Source organism: Coturnix japonica, unplaced genomic scaffold (assembly GCF_054131305.1).
Source record: "Coturnix japonica strain WE unplaced genomic scaffold, WE-NBRP24 Scf041, whole genome shotgun sequence".
Classification (NCBI taxonomy): Eukaryota; Metazoa; Chordata; class Aves; order Galliformes; family Phasianidae; genus Coturnix; species Coturnix japonica.
Genome location: NW_028188944.1, coordinates 871,180 through 893,546, shown reverse-complemented (window position 1 = coordinate 893,546; position 22,367 = coordinate 871,180). Strand labels below are relative to the sequence as shown.

The following is a 22,367-nucleotide window of genomic DNA, read 5'->3' as shown; positions in this document are numbered from 1 at the left end:
AAGGAGCTCAAGGCCAGTGAAAATTATGAACTGCAAATTGTGGGGAAGAAACACACCCTGAAAATTCACAACGACTCAATGGATGATGCTGCAAGTTATCAGTGCATCTGTGAGGGGGATAAAATGCTCTATCAGCTTTCAGTGAAAGGTATGTGACAGTCTGGGCTGTCCTCTTCCTGCCCAGGGCCAGCAGACTGCATTCACCTGACTCCCCGACAGTCCAGCTGTTGTCAGACAGCATCTGGGGTGTTTTCAGTGGCTGTTTTGACTTGAACTGGCCAATCTGCTTTGTAGAGCCATTTGATTTCTGTGTTCTGTCCTGTGATTCGTCCCTAAGATATAGAGGAAATCAAGGGAAAGACAGGAAAAAGAGCATCCCAGCCTTCCTGCTCTTCTGTCAGGGTGGCCACAAGAGATGATGTCAACATCTCTTTTTGTAGCAGTGATCCCAAATGTAGAAAACACCTGTGAAGAGTCACAGGGACTAAATTGATGGAGAGCAGAACTTCCTGCCAAGGCTTGTCAGCTAGTCTTAATTTTGCTTTTCTTCTCTCTCTTTGTCATGTTAGCATAATATTTCATACTGGCAGGTCTGCCCATAGAATTAACTGGCACAGGCTGCCCAGGTAGGTGGTGGGATCCCTGGAGGTGTTCAGGAGCTGTCGAGATGTGGCCCTGATGGATGTTATCAGGGGGCATGGTGGGGTGGGTTGGGGTTGGAATCAAAGGAGGACCCCCATGTATTTCATCGGGAAGCACTACTGGTAATAAGACCTTTGGAGCAAATCCTGGTAGGGCCACGCTCAGCTGGTCCAGTCTGGAGGCTGTTTCTCCTTACTGCAGTATCTGCAGTGAAAACCAGCAGCTGCTTTTGTGTGGTTGGGCTCACATCCAGCAGTGGTGACGGGACTACAATGATAAGAGACAGTTCCTGAAAAAATGAATGAAATTTGACTGTATGATAGGATGGAGTTAAATGTATTGACAGGATCTCAGTCATCCCAGTGTCCATCAGCTGGCTCTCGAGCTCCTAAATACAGGCATTCTGTAGAACGTTGTTGAATTTGTATTATACATGCGTGTTCTTGGAACTGCAGAACAAATGCATGCATAATCCAGACTTTGATTTTAGCAGCTCTGACTGCGCTGTCTCAACAGACCCAACTCAGTTGTGTGCGCTGTTTTGAAATGATATGTTAACAAGAAGTTGGAAAACAAGCTCAATTACCCTCAGTAAAATAGGACCGTGGACTTAGGCTTGAACTTTTGGCTAAGACAGTGGTGAGATTTTGAATCTTTGAAGTCAATTATTCCACTGTGTGTTAATAAGGGCATGTTTTATCATCTAACTTTTGCACTCCAATTAATTTCCATAAAGGAATTCTTTTTTTTCTTTTTTCTTTTCAGTCCTAAGTGATATCTCTATCTTTTAGGCTCGATTTGTTTGCCAGGGGGTTACAGTGCAGTAATAGATACCCCCTCCATTGATTTCCTTCTAGTTTGCTTGTTCCAATTCTTTCCTCAGTTTTCCTATTTTAGACATTTTCTTGAAGCCTTGGGCTTCTTCCTTTGGCTCTGTCCCCTGTCCAGTGTACGTCCTTCAACTTGTGGAGATAAGGTAATCTGGCACGTGGTTTATAAAAGCTGCCAATTTGCCAGCTTCTGAATTAGAATCTAGCAATTAGAACTAGGACTAAACGTGCACGTTTGATCTTATGATAAATGAATGCCTCAGGGTCACCAATGTCCCTGCAGTTCTTTACCATCGTATGTATTTTGTGTCTTCATATTTTGTTTCAGCACTGGCAAACTTCGTAATCAAAGAGACAAGTGGAGGAGTAATCAGGGCCGTTGCTGGAAAACAAGCTGAATTTGTTTCTGAGACCTCTGAAGCCAATGTCATGGTGAAGTGGTACAAAAATGGCAAAGAAATCAAGACCAGTAAGAAATTCACAATGGAAGATAAAGGGAAACTGCATAAGCTTGTGGCTTCAGCTGTAACGAAAGAAGACGAGGGAACATACATCTACACAATTGGAGATGACACTCTGATTTTTGATTGGAAAGTCTCAGGTAAGTTTGTGAGGCAAACATAGGATCACAATGCATGTAAAGCACTTCAGACTTAATTCATTTTATTTGTCCAACGCTGTGGGTTTCCAGTATTTAGGACAAAGATTGCATAGCTCTATTGAAGCAATTCTGACCTTCCTGTTGTCCCTATGCAAATCCACAGTATGAGCAAATAATGTAACTGTGTTGTGATGAATTCAAGACAGCCTTAGCTCCAGCTGGGGCTGGAGTCACGACTTGAGCCCTGACATCTGGGCTTCATTCATCTAGTTCATGTATTGCCTCAGCACTTACATCATCTTTAAACCTATGACTGAAATGGTCCTAAGTTATTAGCATGGGAATCCTGTCTCCTCTTTGGACAAATTAAACTCCACATTTGGAGAGTTGAGTGTCTCCTGCTGTACCCGAAGGACATTGTGATCTCTGAGGTGTCTCCCTGAGGTGCTGTAAGCACAGCCATTAGCTCATAGTGCAAGTAAAGCACTGTTAGGTCAAGCCTGGAGGAGTAATGCTTGTCACTGACATGTTCCTGTTCAGGGTGGAGCTGGAGGGTAAAATAACACAAGAAATTGTCATTGAAATTCAATATCTGTGAAATTCAGCTGGTTGCATTCACAGAACCTGGCGTTAAGATCTGTTTTCTGTTTTATATCTTGAGCCTATTTTCCATAACCCAGTCCTCATTTATGAACTGAAGCTCTACTGAAAGCCTTTCGCTGTGTATGCTCATGCTGCAGTGCAGCGCTTGTGACCTTTAACAGCACATTCACGTTCCTCTGATCACAGGATCCTTACGGTTGATTAAGACCCTCTAGTCCGACTGCTCACCCATCACCACCGTGATGCTCACCATCAGCTTAGCTAAAAACTCAGCAGAGATGATAGATCAAGCACAACACTGGATTTGGGGTGGCTAGAGATTCCTAAGATATTGAAGGATTGCTTGCAGGTGGTGTTGGTTCAGGTATTCACCCTGCATCCCACCTGCTGTTCTGTTTGGTTGAGAATCATGCATTCTGCAATTTCACTTTGTAATTCAAAGACCCTGGCTTTATCTGTTGAAAAACTGATCTAAAACAAGCCAAGAAGACTCCGTTGGAACTGGTTGATGCAGAACAAAGGCATCCCCAAAGGACAAGTTGCACTGTTTGATGAACATTATTGGATGAGAGCTAAGCTAAGATTTAAAAAGTTCTGGGGCTGTCTCTGAGCATCAAATACAGAGGAAGCCTGCATGATTCCCTGAGAATGGATACCTCCTACTTTGGTGTAGGGTTAAGGGAACACTAGCAGTAACTCCTATCACAAAATGTCGCATGGCTCAGACAAAATGCCATCAAGAGGGCTTAATTAGGAGCACCAAATGGTCGCAAGATGGTCTTAGGGCAGGGAAGTAATCTATCTATGTGATATTGATTGATGCTATTAGTTCTTAACAGCTTGACTCTAGAAGGACTGTTGTTCTTTGGTCACCTAGTTATAAAAGAATAAATGGCTCCTGTCTATTACAATTTTTAACGCATTTTTTGTTCACTGATGCCATAAATGTTCCTGGCATAGTAATTGGCCTTGGTATATTCAGTGACTGAAAGCAACAGTTGTTGCTCTAAGAAATGCAGTACAAAGCTAGGTCTGCCTGTAGCTGACAGCCATCAGCTTGCTCCTCAGGCAGGTTCTGTCTGTGTATGGGAGATCACAATGTGAACCACTGATTGATCAGCTGAGGCAAGTGTGGGGTCAGCTGTGGGAGCACAGGTGAAAGTTATGTAGCTGTGCTCCCTGGAGGGGTGGAGTTCGACTCCACCTCCTCTGAGACCTCATTTAAGGGCTGACCCTCACTGAGGCAGCATCTCTTGGAGATTGCTCACCAGGGAGGATCGCCTCAGCTCTGGTGAGTTCCCTTTTCCTTATATCTTCTGTATTTCTACCATTTTGCTTGTAATTGCTATCCTTGTTAATACCAGCATAGTTATTGCCAATACATTTGGCAAGCCAGGCAGGAGCCACTGACTTGGCATCTAGAAATATAAGGAAAAAAAAAAATGTCCTTTGTGTGGAAAATCTTTAATTGGTACAAGGGGGAGAAGACCACCCCCTTAGGGACATGCCTTCCTGGACAAATTCCAGGTTTTGAGGCGTCCCCATATTACCAATTAGCAACAATTATTGAACAATGGGGCCCTTTAAGAGTACCAAATAACATGGATGCCTATTGTCTAACTGATTACTTTCTAGGACTACAAAAAGATATCTTAATTACAAAAGAAAAGCGAATGGCTGCATCTATGGCAGCCTGGCCATTATTAAATGCTTTAAATCGGGCAGAGATAAAATCAAACAACATTGCACATGAAAATGAATTGTTAAAGGCCCGTATTGAAAAATTGGAGGGTGAGATCAATCTATTGACAGGAAAAAAACTGTCATTTTCTTCCTCCAACCCTCAAATTAGATACATTTCATTTAATGATGATCAAGATCCTGAAGAAATGAATCAAAATAAGATCACTAAATCTGATCTAGAAAAACCATCTGAGACGGACTCGCTAGAAGTCCGTCCAGTAATAACTCAAAAAACAAAGAAAATTCAAGATCGACCAGCAGGAGTGCCTCCTGATCAATGGCCCCCTGCCAAATCTGTTTTACATGTAACAGCCCGTCCATATACGCCTACTGAACTCATGGACCTAGTGCAACGATTTAGGCAAAGGCCAAGGGAAAGTGTTCCGGCTTGGTTATTACGGTTATGGGATTCAGGGGCAGATATTGTACTGGTTAGTGGCCCCGAAGTATCTAAGTTGGCCACAATAACAGTACATCCTGCCCTTCGGCAGAGACTGTATGCTGGGACTCAGTTCCCTGAAGAAAACCATTCAATTGTAGAATGGATAATGGCTGCTTGCCGCATGGTGTGGACAAATAAAACTGACATGCCAGTAAACACAGGGATGTGGTCTTCTATGGAAGACCTTCAAAATTATATACGCGAATTAGGTATGAGAGAGGCTATCTACGAAGACACATTCGATAGCCCTGATATGGTTAAATTTTCTGCGGGAATGAGGGACCTAATTTTACAGTAAGCACCCTCTCATATGTATGGAACCTTGGTTTCCATACTTAATCCAGTAGTATCCGCAGAGGCAGTAGTCCAACAAGTCGCCCAATTGGTAGCAGACCTCGGAGAAACTGAGCGTTTACGAGCTAAGCGCAATATCAGGGTGATTGAGGATGCCGAGGCTTTTCCAATAGTGCGAGCCAGAAGATCGGCCCCGCGAACTTCTCGGGCAGGACCTGTTAGGGTATCCCGGAAACAAATGTTTAATGATCTGCTCCGGACAGGCGTTCAGTTTTCAAAAATTGATGGGCAGCCCAATCAGGTTCTCCTTCAGTTGTGGAAGCAACTGAAGGATGAACAAAAATTTCAGAATAAACCCAAAAGGCCAGGGATAAGATTTATAGAGCGGCGACCAACAACAACATGGAATTTAGAAGATTTTATAGTTCCAAATAGGAAAAAGAAGCCACCTCAGGTGCCTCGGGTTATGACACCGGAGGTATCGGAGGTAAAAGACTTGAATCTGGCTCAGTTCATGGCTTGACGAGGGATGTCAGTCCTCCTAGGGCCTCTAGACGGGACCGGAGGCCCTATGTGGAACTGACGATATACTGGTCCCGAAAGAATATACAGAAGGTTATGGCCCTAGTTGATACCGGGGCAGAGACATCTATAATATATGGAGACCCAACTAAATTTAAAGGTAATAGAGTGATGATTGGAGGTTTTGGGGGACAAACCATTCCGGTCACCCAAACCTGGGTAAAACTGGGGGTCGGGCGTCTTCCACCACGGGAGTACAAGGTATCCATTGCCCCAATTCCAGAGTATATATTAGGAATTGATATCCTGTGGGGTCTGGCTCTCCATACAACAGTGGGAGAGTTCCGATTGCGGCAGAGATGCATTAGTATCCGGGCAATCCAGACAATATTGAGAGGCCATGCAAAACATGAGCCTATTTGTTTGCCGAAGCCACGCCGGATTACTAATGTGAAACAGTACAGACTCCCGGGTGGGCAGGATGAAATAACAAAGACGGTGCAGGAATTAGAAAGAGTGGGTATTATAAGGCCTGCACATAGCCCATATAACTCCCCAATATGGCCAGTGCGAAAACTGGATGGAACATGGAGGATGACAGTAGACTATAGGGAATTAAATAAGGTCACGCCACCTGTTCATGCGGCTGTACCCAATATTGCCTCCCTAATGGACACACTAAGCAGGGAAATCAAAACATATCACTGTGTCTTGGATTTGGCGAATGCATTCTTCAGTATTCCAATCAGTGAAGAATCGCAAGATCAGTTTGCATTTACATGGGAAGGGAGGCAATGGACTTTCCAGGTCCTACCCCAAGGGTACGTACATTCGCCCACTTTTTGTCATAATTTAGTGGCACGTGATCTGGCTAAGTGGGAAAAGCCAAATAATGTCAATTTATATCATTATATTGATGACCTCCTGTTAACATCCGATTTGTTAGAGGCGGTGAGACAAGCAGCAGATTTGTTGATAGCTTACCTGCAGAAAAGAGGGTGGGCTATAAACCCACAGAAGGTGCAAGGTCCGGGGCTATCTGTAAAATTCCTGGGAGTAATTTGGTCCGGGAAAACCAAAGTACTACCCAGTGCGGTAGTAGATAAAGTCCAAGCGTTTCCAGTCCCTACAACATCAAAACAATTGCAAGAATGTTTGGGTATATTGGGGTATTGGCGCTCCTTTATACCTCATTTAGCTCAGCTATTAAGGCCATTATACAAGCTTACAAAGAAGGGTCAATCATGGAATTGGGGAAAGATAGAACAGGATGCTTTCCAACAGGCAAAACTGGCAGTTAAACAAGCTCAGGCGTTGGGTATATTTGATCCGACCCTCCCAGCTGAACTAGATGTTCATGTTACTCAAGATGGTTTTGGCTGGGGCCTGTGGCAACGCCAGAGTTCTGTTCGAACCCGCATTGGATTCTGGTCTCAGGTTTGGCACGGAGCAGAAGAACGATATAGCATGATTGAGAAACAGTTATTGGCTGCCTATTCGGCATTACAAGCAGTAGAGCCGATAACGCAAACAGCAGAGGTCATAGTTAAGACTTCATTACCAATCCAGGGGTGGGTGAGAGATTTGACTCACCTTCCTAAGACGGGGGTGGCCCAAGCACAAACGGTGGCACGATGGGTCGCCTATCTAAGCCAGAGAAGCAGTCTGTCTTCATCTCCACTTAAAGAAGAACTACAGAAGATCCTAGGCCCAGTGACGTATCACAGTGATACATCAAAAGAACCGATGGTTGCTCCACCAGAGAAGAGTCCCGTTCAGGAAGGAAGATATCCTATTCCTGAAGATGCCTGGTATACGGATGGGTCCAGCAGAGGCAACCCGAGCAAGTGGCGAGCAATAGCATACCATCCCTCTACTGAGACCATCTGGTTTGATGAGGGGGATGGTCAAAGCAGCCAATGGGCAGAATTGCGAGCCGTGTGGATGGTTATAACTAAAGAACCTGGTGACGGCGTCCTGAACATCTGTACAGATAGTTGGGCTGTGTACCGGGGGCTCACTCTGTGGATTACGCAATGGGCTACCCAGGAATGGACTATCCACGCCCGACCGATTTGGGGTAAAGACATGTGGGTAGACATTTGGAATACGGTCAAACACAGGACAGTATGTGTCTACCATGTCTCTGGTCATCAACCCTTGCAGTCACCAGGAAATGATGAAGCTGACACACTGGCCCGAATCCGATGGATTGAGAATTCACAATCTGAAAATATTGCCCGTTGGTTACATCAGAAGCTACGGCATGCTGGACAGAAGATAATGTGGGCAGCTGCTAAAGCATGGGGGCTGCCTGTACAACTATCTGATATCGTTCAAGCATGTCAGGATTGCGATGCTTGCTCAAAGATGAGACCGAGACCGTTGCCTGAAACAACATCCCACATTGCTAGAGGATATAGTCCTCTTCAGAGATGGCAGGTCGACTACATTGGGCCCCTCCCTCGGTCTGAGGGGGCGAGATATGCCCTGACCTGCGTTGACACTGTAAGTGGACTGCTGCAAGCCTATCCTGTACCAAAGGCAAATCAAGCATACACAATTAAGGCACTTACTAAACTGATGTCTGCATACGGGACACCTCAAGTTATCGAGAGTGACCAAGGGACTCACTTCACTGGAGCGATGATACAGCGCTGGGCAGAAGAAAACAACATTGAATGGCGATTCCACCTGCCATATAACCCAACAGGGGCAGGCCTTATTGAACGTTATAATGGTATCCTTAAGGCTGCCCTGAAAACAGACTCTCAGTCCCTGCAGGGGTGGACAAAAAGATTATATGAAACCGTGCGGGACCTGAATGAAAGACCTCGGGATGGCAGACCCAGTGCCCTGAAAATGTTACAAACTATATGGGCCTCCCCTCTTAGGATCCAAATTACAGGCACCGATAATAAGGTAAAACCGCAGGTTGGTACTGAAAATAATCTTCTGCTCCCTGCCCCTGAGAATTTAGAACCGGGAATCCATAAGATAAATTGGCCTTGGAAGGTGCAGGTAGGACCCAAATGGTGTGGCCTACTTGCACCTTGGGGGAGATTATTGGAGGTGGGAGGTTCAGTCACCCCCTCGGTGATAGGTACATGGCCTACTGACATCGTGGTCAATACTCCGGCCTTTATTGCTAAAGGAACACCTATTATGTCCCTATGGCAGATCAAGACTCCTCCTCTGGTGCCAGATATAGTTATACAGCCACAGATATCTGGCCAGAGGGTATGGTATCGGAGGCCGGGACATAATCCAGTACAAGCAGAAGTATTGACCCAAGATAAGAATACGGCCTGTATCTTGCCCTGGAGGGCGGATCTTCCCCTCCTAGTACCCTTGAAACATCTATATTACTCTCCTTAAGATTGATTCTAAGCCTCTAGGACCATTACTCTGGACTGATGAAACGCAGACGGACCTGCACTTCAAGATGATTTGTCTCCGGTAACATCTATCAAGCACTGGCCCATGGAAGATCATAAACACCCATCCAATCATCATCATTTGAATAATATCAACATCTAATGCGACGGGAGATTGTATCAGTGTTGTGATTGGGTCTCTGTAATAAGGGGAACTCACCTAATCATTGGTTCACGTTGTGAAGGGGTGGAGTGTATGGGAGATCACAATGTGAACCACTGATTGATCAGCTGAGGCAAGTGTGGGGTCAGCTGTGGGAGCACAGGTGAAAGTTATGTAGCTGTGCTCCCTGGAGGGGTGCAGTTCGACTCCACCTCCTCTGAGACCTCATTTAAGGGCTGACCCTCACTGAGGCAGCATCTCTTGGAGATCGCTCACCAGGGAGGATCGCCTCAGCTCTGGTGAATTCCCTTTTCCTTATATCTTCTGTATTTCTACCATTTTGCTTGTAATTGCTATCCTTGTTAATACCAGCATAGTTATTGCCAATACAGTCTGGATGGAATGAAGGGCATGAAATACTGATGTGCTCATCAAACGCTGCTTGTTAGCTTAGAGACAAGGTGTTGAATTGGTTTGTTCATGTATTGCAAACAGGTTACTTAGCTGCCTTCATTTTAGCTTCAGAAGAAATGTGCAGAATACAGAATTGATTAGAAGAAATAAGAACTGTCTGCATAGAACTTACTCTTTCCTTACACAGGAGAATCAAGCACACGTTTGTATGTGAGTACCTCCAGAGGTGAAACTTGATCCCCCAGATGTAATGAGCAGAGACATTACAATCAGTTCTAACTGTATCTTAATGCTGTGCTGAATAAGCCTGAGTCAGGATGTAAACCACTTTCTCTTTTTTTCTTCAGATGAAGCCATTAATTTTGTCAGCAAGTCCAAAACGACTCCAGAAATATCAGTCAGTCCTTCTGAAGACCTGGAGCTGGTGTGTGAGGTGTCAGCTGCAAGCGGAGCTGTCGTATAGAAGAAAGATCAAATAGAGGTGAAGCAGGACCAGAGGACAACCATCATCTCCCAGGGGACGCACCGCAAGCTCATGGTCAAAAATGTGACCCTGAAAGACCAAGGGAGCTACAGCTGTGAAACAAAAGATGACAAAGCAACATTCCAAGTGAAAGTCAGAGGTGAGAAAATGCTTGGAATCCCAGAGATAAAGGAACACTTCATTTTGTGTGTCTTGCATTTGGAGGATCAACTTACAGCCTCTCTGGTGCAAAACATTTTGGCTATAGGACTTTCTTTGTCATCTAGTGTCATAGCAACACTTTTCTACATGTGCTTTTCCATCCAGGAATGAATTACTGCAACAAACAATAGGCAAGGAGGGTAACTTGTGCAGCTCTTGTAGTCAGCTGGTGTCTGCAGGGTTACAGTGCAAGAGCACACCAGGCATGCAAGGAGTGAGAAAAGGGGAGGTGTTCGATGAGATCTGGTTACAAAATTTGAATGACACAATGAGGTGGAAAATGCCACTAATCAGACTCATAAATGGCCTGGGTTGCAAAGGCCCACAGTGCTCATCCAGTTCCAACCCCCTTCTTCCTATGTGCAGGGTTGCCAACCAGCAGCCCAGGCTGCCCAGAACCACATCCAGCCTGGCCTTGAATGCCTGCAGGGATGGAGCATCCACAGTCTCCTTGGGCAACCTGTTCTAGAGGGCCATTCCCTTCTGATTTACTGGAAATGTAGAGAGACATCAGAAGAAACAAAGAGAAGGGAGGAGGTTCAGCAGTGCATGCAGGTGTTCTAAATCTCATGTCCAAATCTGCTATCAGACTGCGAAATGTTTAGATTTATGATATGATATGAAATGATATGCCTATTCATTTCCCAAGGCAAAATAGAGGGGAAAGTATTTTCCTGTCTTAATGAGGCATCATGATGGTCCCTGTGAAGGGCAAGTATAATGAAAATGGGGAACTGGAGTAAGCTCTGCAGCAGACTACAGCAAAATGGTGTGACTGTTGTGATGTCCCTGCAGAGAAAGAAGACGTGTTTACAAACAAGGACAAGGTACAAAAGGAGGTGAAGGCTGCACTGACTCAAAATGCCACGCTGAGCTGCGAGGTGGCCCAGGAGAAGATGGAGGTGAAGTGGTACAAGGAGGGGAAACTGATCACCTCGAGCAAGAAGTTCAAGGTGGAGTCAGAGGGCAAACAGTGTCGGCTGGTGGTGATCCAGGTAGAGAAGAAAGATGCAGGGGAGTACAGCTGCGAGGCTGCTGGCCAGAAACTCACCTTCAAGATTCATGTCACAGGTGAGAGAGAACACATTTTGGCCTTTCATTCTAGAATGTTTTAGAAAACGGTCATTAGTTTGTAAGTTTTCCCTGCTATGCTTAAAATTTTTGGAGCTGAACTTTGGGGTGGTTAATTTCTGATGAGGAAATTGAACAAATTATTCTAAATACAGTTGTGAGGCAGCTCCATCTTTTAAAATCTTCAGGAATTTCCTTTTGCTGTGGGAATGAGGCCATAGACAAGAAAGTTCTGATTGCACTTCTCCATTCCCACGTGCCTGTACCACTAGAACAACTCTGCAATGCAGCTGCGTCTCAGGAAGTTTCAGAACAGGGGCTTTGTGTCAAGCACTAGGGGGTGTGCTCTATGTAACATGTTTTTGTCTTGGAAGGGCTCATTTAGCATGGGAGAGAATACTACAGGAATGTTTTGTATAAGTTGATGTTTTGAAGACATAAGTAAATGGCAGCTAGGGGACGAAAGAGTCATGAGAGTCATACAAGAAGCATCACAGAATGCCTTTTGTTGGAAGGGACCTGGAGGATCATCCAGTTCCAATCTCTGTCCTGGAAAGGAACACATTCTTTGAGACTAGGTTGCTCTAACACCCATCCAGCCTAGACTTGAATATTTTCAGGGATGGGGCATCCATAAATTGCACAACTTCTCTCCACATCATTCTCTTGGGGCATCAGACTGGGAGAACTGATTCATTTTTCTGACTCCTTCCCCAAAACCTGCTCTTCTTTCAAGAGGCCAAACTAATGTATCTCTCTCTTTTCAGAGCCAGAATTTGTATTTACAAACAAGGAGAAGGTACAGAAGGTGGTGAAGGCTGCAACAACAGAAAAATGCCACGCTGAGCTGCGAGGTGGCCCAGGAGAAGATGGAGGTTGTCATCAATTTATAAGCAATGAGCCAATAATGTTCCAATTATAAACTTTTATTAATTGTAGCGGGTAAAACTAAAAGGCAATTCAGTGCTGGGCGACAGGGGGATTATTGTTCCTCCAACTGCCGCGCCGTCCCGTCCCTTGCAACTTCTTTTGTATTGTCCATCCCGAGCGTATTGTCCTTTAATTGGTCGGTTGTGATCGTGCGACTTGGTGTGTCGTTCCTTGGTTGGTCCTTCCGTGGAACTTTGTATCCATCGGGGCGCGCTTTGCCTGTAACTACGCAGAGTACACAATCTACCCATAAAATTAGAGTGTTCTGCAACCTTTGTGGCCTCCATATTCCACCATTATATCCCGGTCCTAATGAACAAGCACTCCACCACAATGCTACCACATCCCGGTCTTAATGAGCAAACATTTTATCACAGAGGTCAAGTGATAAAAGGAGGGGAAACTGATCACCTCGAGCAAGAAGTTCAAGGTAGAGTCAGAGGGCAAACAGCGTCGGCTGGTGGTGAGCCAGGTGGAGAAGAAAGATGCAGGGGAGTACAGCTGCGAGGCTGCTGGCCAGAAACTCACCTTCAAGATTCATGTCACAGGTAAGACAGGTGTTGTATGAAATACAGCAGAGAACAGTAAAGTAAAATCTAGTTTCTATTATACTGCACCTGGATCACTGTAGTCTGTGCTGAGGTTTTTTCCCTAGACTTGATTGCCTGGGTTTGTAGAAAGTATTTGGTTTCAGTATGACACAAAGACCTGTTTCAGTCTGTCTGTAGAGCAATAATTAGTAATATATGTACAGTGGAAGCAATATTCAAGATATTATTCAAATCTCTCCTGTGCCTGAGATCCCAAACTGTAATTCTTGTTCACCTAAACATTTGACTAAGATAAGTATGTGCAGTGAGGCTGGAGTGCATGTTCTACGTGCAGCCTTTCATGGCAGGAGAAGCAGGAACTTCTCCTAGTAGTACACTGCCTTTTTACTATGCCTTTATGTTGGAGGCTGCATCTGGATAGGTGAGTCTGCTACTCACAGTAAGAGACCTGGTAGAGCTGACTATTGCCAGAGCTCAAAGTAAGATAGATATCTGCAAATCACACACAAAGAACAAAGGACTGCGTTGGTGAGCATATTTCCTTTGTGCCTTTGACAGTCACAGTTGTGGCAATGGTAGAGGCCATGAGGAGTCTGTTCAGGAAGCCAGGAGTACTGTTCTGGGTCATGAAAAGGCAGCCAGTGGTTTGACTATCACATGTTTATGTGTTTTGATGTTTCACAGTGGGTCTTAAGTAAAAGGAACTCAGGTTTTGGTTGCCTGCAGGACAGATGTTCTTTTGGGTTCAATATGTTTGCATAGTGACTTGCAACCATGGGACTGGTGTTCAAGGACCCTCTTGGTTCCTTCAGTTCCTAGGTTCTTTCTTGCCTAGATTTGACACTTTGTTTCAACAGAAGAGCTGATATTCTCTAGTGAAGGCTATTAGTTTGGGCACAAGTGGTAACCTAAACCTGTTCCAACCTGTACATACAAACCTGCAAGTTGGTCTCATTTCGGTCCCTCAGTCAATACTTTTTCTTTTCTTCCCTCAGAGCCAAAACCTGTGTTTATAAACCAGGAGCAGGTGCAGAAAGAGGTGAGTGCTGCCCTGGCAGCAAGTGCCTCCCTCAGCTGTGAAGTAGCACAGGATCCAACCGAAGTAAAATGGTACAAGGATGGAAGACTGCTTGCCTCCTCCAGAAAGTTCAGAATGGAATCTGTGGGCAAAACACGGCGTCTGGTTGTGGAGCAGCTGGAGAAGAAAGATGCTGGAGAATACATCTGCGAGGCTGCTGGCCAGAAGATGACCTTCAAGTTGGAAACAACTGGTGAGCATTCGCTTTGGGAGCACTAAGCAGCTTTTTATGTGGCTTAGAGGAAGACTGGCTGTCTTCTACCCTGTGGGCATGGAACAGCCACAATTCCCCCCGGAACAACATCAATGACCCACACCACAAGTTGGATTCTCCTTTTTAATGTAGTGGTAGCGAGGTGAAAATCTGGCTGTGGAATATTTTTGACTAAGGAACTTCTACTTTAATTTCTAGATGCGCTGAATTACCCTCTGGAGTGTCTTTCTGAATATATAAGCAACCATGGGTGACTATGATCCTGATTTATATCTAGGTTCAGGCTTACTTTTTCAGTTAGGTTAGATCAATAGCTCCAGAGAAGATAGGGAAATACAGCAGTTCACTGATACCATGTGTCAGAAGAATGCAGCTTAGTGCTGGGCAGTTTGCTGCTTCATTCCCTCTTACAAGTTGCACCCAAGGCTGGAAAAGACCACTGAGATAGCTGAGTCCAACCCAGCCCACCCTCACTGGACTTACTAACCACGTCCCCAGTGCCACATACCCGTGGCTCTTGAGCACCTCCAGTGACTGCGGTATATCAGCGTGGTTGCTTCAGTTGTGGGAGTTTTCAGACACTGGCTGTTGTTCTAGCGAGACAAAAAACCAAAACTGATGGAACAGTGTCTATACAGGAAGCAACTGGCTGTCCTGATGGCTGCCAACAGTTTTACACAAGGTGTGTCATGCAAGCTTGCATGAGTCTGGTTTAAAAACTTGCTGTTCTGATGGAAGGAGAGGATGTTGGTACAGGATAACTGCGGGATTTGTGCTCTCCCGACATCCAGTTGCAATCACAGCTTATTGTTGCTATAGAAAACAGCTTCTCTGTAGACAAATTGAGTTAGTTCCAATAAGTGGCTGAAGCTTTAAGTGATCCAAGGTGAAGCATGATCCAAACTGGAATTTAACTAATTGTAGTAGGGAATCCAAGCCTTAATGAGATGAGTTATTTAAAATATGAGTCCTCCATCTAAAACAGCATTGAACTCTTACTCTGGTTTATGATAGAAGTGAGAGTTTAACAGCAGAAGTCTGAAGTTATGCTCCATATTTCTCATCACTCAAGAGAATATTTGAATATATGAATTCCTTTGGCTATGTTAGAGCTCATAATGAGGTCAGCTGATGTTCTTTAAATGCTCGGAGTCTAGCAATGTGGGGAAGTGGACTGCTATTTGCTGTTGAGCTTTAGGCTAAGAAGCCTGATTTTAGAGGACTGTGGACTTCCCCTTTCCCTTCCCCTCTCCTCCCCTTCTCCCTGGACTGATCCCACATGGTTTGAGAATGATTTCAGATCAAGGTAAATGAGGAATCGCCGTGTGAAAACCTGTTGTTTTACTGCACTATAAGAGACACTTAGTCAAAAGACAAGTGTGTGTTCCAAGCTTGAGATTGCAGGAGATCCTAGAAACAACTCAGCTGCTCAAACCTGCAGTCTGGCTGAATCTTTTATTGTCAGTTTTGGTCAGGAGGAGATGCTTGAGTAAGACAAATAAAAGGTCACGGGTAAGTTGGTCCTTCTTGTGATATACTTGTAGGCTTTCATCAGGGAGAAGCTTAATTAGTCCAAATAATCATAGCAGAAACCACACCAAGAGCATGAGAGTGAAATTTATACTTTCTTGACGTGAAGGAAAATTTTACCTGGTTCTGCCATTCCCCAAATATTTGTTTCCTTATGACAAGAAGAACTTTGCAGAAGTAATTTTTTTTTTCAGTCTTGCGTGCAACACAAAAAGGGGTAAAATCTAGGAGGCCACCTGAAATGTTTTTTCCATCTGGAAGGATCCATTTAACAGCACCCATGGACCTGGTTATGAACAAAACTAAGTTCCCAACTAAATCCACATTCTTCTTTCTCCTTCTCAGAATTGCCTGTGAAAATCAGCAAACCATTGGCAGACAGTAGCGTCATTGAGAAGGACAAGGTCACATTTGAGTGTGAGCTGTCCAGGCCCAACATGGACGTCAAGTGGTTCAAGGTATGGCATGTAATGGTATTTTCCTTTCTGACTTCTCTGGAAATGAATGAGAGCCTTTAATTTCACTTCCAAGGGATGCGAGTCTGAGCTTTTCCTTGATAGCTTTTTCACTGCTCTCTTTTCTTTATGCTCTTTTATTTGCCCAGATCAGCACTCTTTGTTATTATGTCCTGAGTTCATTTATCAAGTTGAAATTGAAGTTTGTTTTGGTTTTATTGTGAACTTTTTAGGTCATGCTGCACAAAATATTGTTGGTTGAACTACAGTACAGTCTTGAGCTTCAAGTCTAACACAGAAATTCTCAGCCGGGATTTTGTAGCCTTGTTGTGAACTGGGTTTTTGGGGTGAAATCTCAGTTTTCTTTGCACCTGACAGTGTGAGAATTTGCTCTGGCACTTTGTGTACCTCCCTGGTGCTCAGCTGTTCCTTCCCTTACTTGGGGATAACGTCATTTATTCAAGGTGATGTCCAAACAGGCTTGTTAACAGTCCTCCGCAGTGCTTTAAGCTGTCATAGGTCAGCCAGAATTTATGCATGTTCTATAGCCATTCCTTCATGTTGAAAACACTGCACTGTGCTTAAGCTTCAGCATATGTTCCAGTAAGCACAGTTCCATTAATTCTAGGGGAGTGGGTGAATTAAGCATAGATCTGAAGGCTCCCTTTGCTCAGTGCAGAGATGGAAGGACTAATGGAGATCTGACTTGATATTTTCCCTTCTAGGATGGGAAGGAGCTCTGTCAAAGTAAAAAAGTGGGCATTACTTCCCAGGGAAATAAGAGAAGTCTCATTATTCACAAGTGTGAATATGAAGATCAGGGAACATCCACATGCTGAGCAGCCTAAGACAAGACATCAGCTACCCTAAAGGTTCATTTTATGTTTAACTGAAAGAGCAAATAAATCCTCTTGTGGTATTTTGCACCACGGGAAGAAATGCTTCATGGGCAGTTTGGGCATTTCTTGGTTAGTCCTTTTGGATACCTTTCTCTTTCTTCTTTATGCTCAAGACAGATTTTCCCTCCATGTGTTGCATTGGTTAAACCCCAGTTTGTAGCTCATCATTGGGCTCTGAAGCATCAGACTTGTTACTGAACACACGGGTCTGCTGTGCCCTGGTAGATGCCGCCTTCCCAAGGGACGTATGAAAGGATGCTTTTTTCTGATTTCCTACTAGATGCTGTCCTCATGTGGCCACTTGGGTTCAGTGTTAGCATGAACATGAACATGTGTCCTGTCCCATGACTTTGGTGAACTCTCATTTTCTCTCTCATTCTGCAACCAGGTTGGGTTGCTGTTTCAGTACTGGCTGTTTTATGTAGCCATTCCATTTGTTCTGGTTTACGTTCTTTTTTATTTTCTTTTTTTCAGGCATCATTTCTATACAGTAGACAAAGCCAGCCTATTACATTTGATTTACAGGTTTTAGCTTTTGCTGGTAAGCATTTCAGCTCTCAGGCAGTTTTACCAACAGCTTTGAAGAGCTGAAATGAACCAGCCTGGACACGATGGTCTGTTTTTGTTGGTGTAATGAATTTATGAAGTTAAACTGATTGACCCCATAAGGTTTTACAGTGTATGACTCACGTCTGGCAGAGTTATCACAACAATGAGTTTATATACTTAGCATTTCAGGAGGCAAATGGTTGGGGATACTCTTTCATTTGCTTGCGTCTCAGAGTGAATCACTAGTATGTGAACCATCCTTCATCTCCTTTGTATTGCTTTTGTGTGTGTCTGTGTGTGGTTTCCCCTGTGAATTTCATTCTTTCCAGTTATATGGAAGTTCTCTTTTGAGCAGTGAAATTAGATGTTCCATCATCAGTCATAATGGTAAAGCTGAGTTGCCACGTTATCTGTGTCCTTTCTGTCTGGCGTCTCAATAACTGCTGCCCCACCACAATATCTGCCTAATACTTCAGCTCCATGGATGCCTCCTTGTGCAAACTGAGAGCCTGTATTTGGTGTGCATAGATCTGGGCTTACATCTGTGCTGGTAAATGCACTAGTGCATGGGCTAAGCAGTCCTGCCTCCTGTGCTGTGGGCATTGAGATGGGGCTCCTACAAGCTGCCCATTGCAAGATATTTAGAAACTAATTGCTGCGGAGGTTTCCATCCTCTTTTCAGACTAACTAAAATTTGGTTAGTGGGATCAAAACAGAAGGGGCAGGGAGGGAGAGCTGACCAAGGACTACTGATGGAACAACTATGAATCCTTGGTTCCTCAGGATTCCCTGCATCAGCAGTTGGCAACAGGAGTAAGGGGGCTCAGGAGGACACTGTGGAGTAGTGTGAAAAATGAGCGAAGAGAGTTACTAATTGATGCCTCTTGGAAAGTAGTCCAAGAGTGGTCCTCTTCCTAAACTCTCCTCTTGTGTGTGGTTTTATCTTTATGAGGTGTTCATAACAAGTGATGTGTAGATCTCCCTTATCTCATAATGTCTTTTCCTGCCTGCAGTGAATATGCAGGATACTGGATCATATACCAGCTTCTTTGAATTACTGCTCATGTCAGGAGATAAAATCTGCCTATTCTTTGAACTAACACTGGCGAGGGTTAGTTATTCTGGCTACCGAGAGAATGACACAGCAGATTAAACTCTTTCATTTCCTTCTTTGTCAAATGCCTTTTCATCTAACTGTGTGTCCCATAGAAATTCAGAGCAGTGTTGGCTGAGGGAAGTGGAAATATTTATCTCCTGTGTGTATCTGCCACCCTATTTAGACATGCTGGCAGAGCGCAGAGATTGGAGGAGTTGGATTAGGCAGTAGTTTCCCTATTGCTCACAGAACCACTTTTTCTGTGGTCTCCCAGCTACCCTGTGCCCAGTGGCCTATGCAAGATGGAGCGGAAAAGGCTCATTTTATGAACAAACAGGAACCTTTCTGGTCAGATTAATACCTGTGCTCTTTTAGAGAGATTTAGATACTAGAGATTTTAGGTACTGGAATAGGCTCCCCAGAAAGGTGGTTGAATCACCATCCCTGGTTGTGTTTAAGAGCCTTTTGGATGTGGTACTCAGGGATATGATTTAGTGTAGGGTTTTTAGAGTTAGGGTACTGGTTAGGCTGCGGTTGGACTTGATGATCTTCAATGTCTTTTCCAACCTGGGTAAATCTATGATTCTATGCAGGAACTCTTCTCCTGAGGTTAATCCAAGTTGTATCCAGGCCCTTCAGAAGGAAAGGGATATAGCAGCACAGAAATATGGCCTGATTCTGACATAACTAAATGCAGACCTGGAGAGTTAAAAGGGATTGTGTGATGTTCAAAGGATTTTGAAGCAAAGATGTCCCCTAGGTAAGATTTGTGGCTGACATTCCCCATACATTGTTTGTAGGCACACAAGCTAAGGAGAGACTAGTGATGAGCATGCAGAGAAGCCAATGGTTCAGACAGGTTTGTAGTGACACAACACTGTAGAGTTCTGTCTAGTTCTCCTTGGCATAGTTTGGAAAATAAAGATGAGGTAATTGGTGGTAACCAATATGGCTTCATCAAGGTCAAGCCATGTCTGACAAACTTGGTGGCCTTTCATGATGGAGTAACAGCATCAGTGGATAATGGGAGAGCAACTGACATCATCTACTTGGACTTGTGCAGAGCATTTGATCCCGTCCTGCATGACATCCTGGTCACCAAACTGGAGAAAAATGATTTTGATGGATGGACCAGTTGCAGGATAGGGAACTGTCTGGATGGTCACACTCAGAGAGCTGCAGTCAATAGCTCAGTGTCCAGGTGGAGGGTGGTGTTGGGACCAGTGTTATTTAACATTTTTGTAGGCAACATGGAGAGTGGAATCAAATGCAGCCTCAGCAAGTTTGCAGATGACACCAAGCTGAGCGGTGCTGTTGATGTACTAGAGGGAAGGGATGCTACTCAGAGGGACCTGGACAGGCTGGAGAGGTGGGCCCTTGGCAGCCTCATGAACTTGAGTGTGGCCAAGTACAAGGCCCTGCACCTGGGTCAGGGCAATCCCAAGCACAGGCACAGGCTTAGAGGAGAATGATTTGAGAGAAGCCTTGACCCTGAGGAGAAGAGTTGGTGTGGAGGGAGGTGTCCCTGCCTATAGCAGGGGGACTGGAACTAAATGACCTTAAAGATTCAGTCAGTTCTATTGTTTTTCTACCCTTAATTTTGCTTGAAAGGTTTTAGAATAAATGAGATTCTGGTTTCCATGAAAACTGTTTGCAGGGAGCTCCATTGTAGCTAGTAGGTCTGTCTTTAAGTTCAAGGGCAATAATGCATTGACTGTGTTGAAGAGAGAAATGACTCAGGAATGGATGATGGTTTAGAATAAAACATAATCCTACTTATTTTCTATGCAAATATGTGTAAGGAAAAGATGCTGCACTCAGTTCTGGAAATACCCTGACAAATATATCTCTACTGTTTCACAGCTGGAGATATCAAGATTGTTAAAGCACTGGAAGATGTGGAAGTGAATGAATATGGGAGTGCATCTTTTGTCTGTGAGATTTCACACGATGAGGTTCAGACCCAGTGGTACAAAGAGGACAACAAGCTGAAGGCTGATGACAACATCAGAATGCAACAAGATGGTAGGGTGTAAGCGGGGGGTCTTTCTCCTGAGTGGGGGGTGGGTTGGAGATCAAGCATATAAGACATCTGAAATGAAGTGAAGAGGGTTCAGAAGCGAGTTCCCCTTTTGTTTTGGGACTGAGGTTTAGGTGGAACAAGTGACATGGTGGGATGCTTAGTGTGGGAAGTGTGATGCTATCCCACCATCCCACACTGCTGGGAGCAGGTAGGAAATGAGTGCAGTTATTTCCAAAGTGGGGGTGAACAGGGCAGTCAGTTCACCTCTCCAAAGAGGTTTTGTCTGACTGTGAGTGTGATCCTTCTGTATCAGATACTTTGAATTTGACGGTGGCCGCATTTGATCAGTCCTTGTAGAAGCCATGTTTAGATTCTGCTTTGGTCTGCTCCATTTCCAGTTCAAAGTTGTTGGACACTAAATGAGACAGCTGCATCTCAGTAAAAGATGTGTTTGAATAGCTGTGATGTGCTTACTATTCAGATTTACAGAGCTGAGGTTTTGTCCTTGGCTATAGCAAAGAAGTCAAATCAGGTGAAATTAATTGTATTTCTGAACTAGACAAGGTTAAGTTTGGTAGCACCTAAATTTGGTGCGGTTTGTCATTGATTTCATCTGAAAGAAACTTGCAGGCTTTTTATCTGCTGTTGTCCCCAGCGTAAGATTATCCATTCACATCCTAAAGTACTTGTTATAATTTCAACTCACTCTTATTTGAATAAAAGCCTCAACAATTGGGAGCAATTTAATAAGCACAGAACAAGAGCTGGACCTTGCATTTGGTAGATACTGTACAGTATTACTTCATAGAAATGTAGTCAATGGCATTCCCTATAGACAATCGTTTGTTTTATCTTTAGAGTCGTTCAAAGAACCATTGTGAACTTGACATTAATTGGAATGGAATACACGCAAGAGACTTTCCTCTTCTTCCAATTGTCCTCATCCTTTCTTCTCTTCCACCCCTGCTTTGCAGATTACCATATAGAAATCACCAGGAAGTTGGAGGACAAGACAGCTTTGGAACGTCATTCTGTCATCCTGTCCTGTGACTTCAGGCCTTCTCCAAAGGTTGTGAAATGGTTCAAGGGCCGCACACCCATCGAGCCCTCTGAGAAGAACAAGATCAAGAGGGATAAGCATTCAGTAGAGCTCAGAATTCTGAAGCTGAAGCCCGATGATGCTGGTGTGTACAAGTGCAAGGCAGGAATTGCAGAGACTGAGGCCACGCTGACAGCTGAAGGTATGAGCAGGGAGGGTGGCCTCTTCCATGTCCTATTTCACCTCAGATTTCTCTTCTTGAGGTTGACTTCTGCCATTCTCTCCTGCTAACTTTATACATGTATTATCTTCACATAGATGATTACACAAAGATCATCTAGTCCAACCATTCTACCACATCCCAGTATGATTTATAGTAACAGTGGTAACAGTTCACCTTGTTTCCCCACAGCCCGCAATGTAGAAGTAACGAAGCACCTGCAGGATGTAGAAATTGAAGAAGAGAGCTCTGCTGTCTTCTCCTGCGAGCTGTCCCATAATGACGAGGACGTGGAATGGTTCCTGAATGGCAACCTCCTTTACACCAACAATTACAATGACATCAAGAACGTTGGCAATTGCTGCACACTGACAATGAAGCAGGTTAAGCCTGAGG

The 22,367-nt window shown here is 44.3% G+C and overlaps 1 protein-coding gene across 1 annotated transcript; it reads left to right on the top strand.

The window, feature by feature from the left end:
* Positions 1 to 13,934: 13,934 nt before the first annotated feature.
* LOC146752754 (myosin-binding protein C, cardiac-type-like) lies at positions 13,935 to 21,890 on the top strand. Its single transcript, XM_085531326.1, has 4 exons — positions 13,935 to 14,139; positions 16,036 to 16,148; positions 20,553 to 20,714; positions 21,687 to 21,890. Exons 1-3 carry the CDS (start codon positions 14,022 to 14,024, stop codon positions 20,595 to 20,597), a joined length of 276 nt encoding a protein of 91 aa, XP_085387452.1. The 5' UTR covers positions 13,935 to 14,021; the 3' UTR covers positions 20,598 to 20,714; positions 21,687 to 21,890.
* The last annotated feature ends 477 nt before the right edge of the window (positions 21,891 to 22,367 follow it).

Coding starts and splice junctions, on each gene's coding strand:
- LOC146752754 (XM_085531326.1), top strand. CDS start 14,022: ATGGAATCTGTGGGCAAAACACGGCGTCTGGTTGTGGAGCAGCTGGAG. Junction 14,140..16,035: donor CTTCAAGTTGGAAACAACTG/GTGAGCATTCGC, acceptor TCTCCTTCTCAG/AATTGCCTGTGAAAATCAGC. Junction 16,149..20,552: donor TGGACGTCAAGTGGTTCAAG/GTATGGCATGTA, acceptor ACTGTTTCACAG/CTGGAGATATCAAGATTGTT.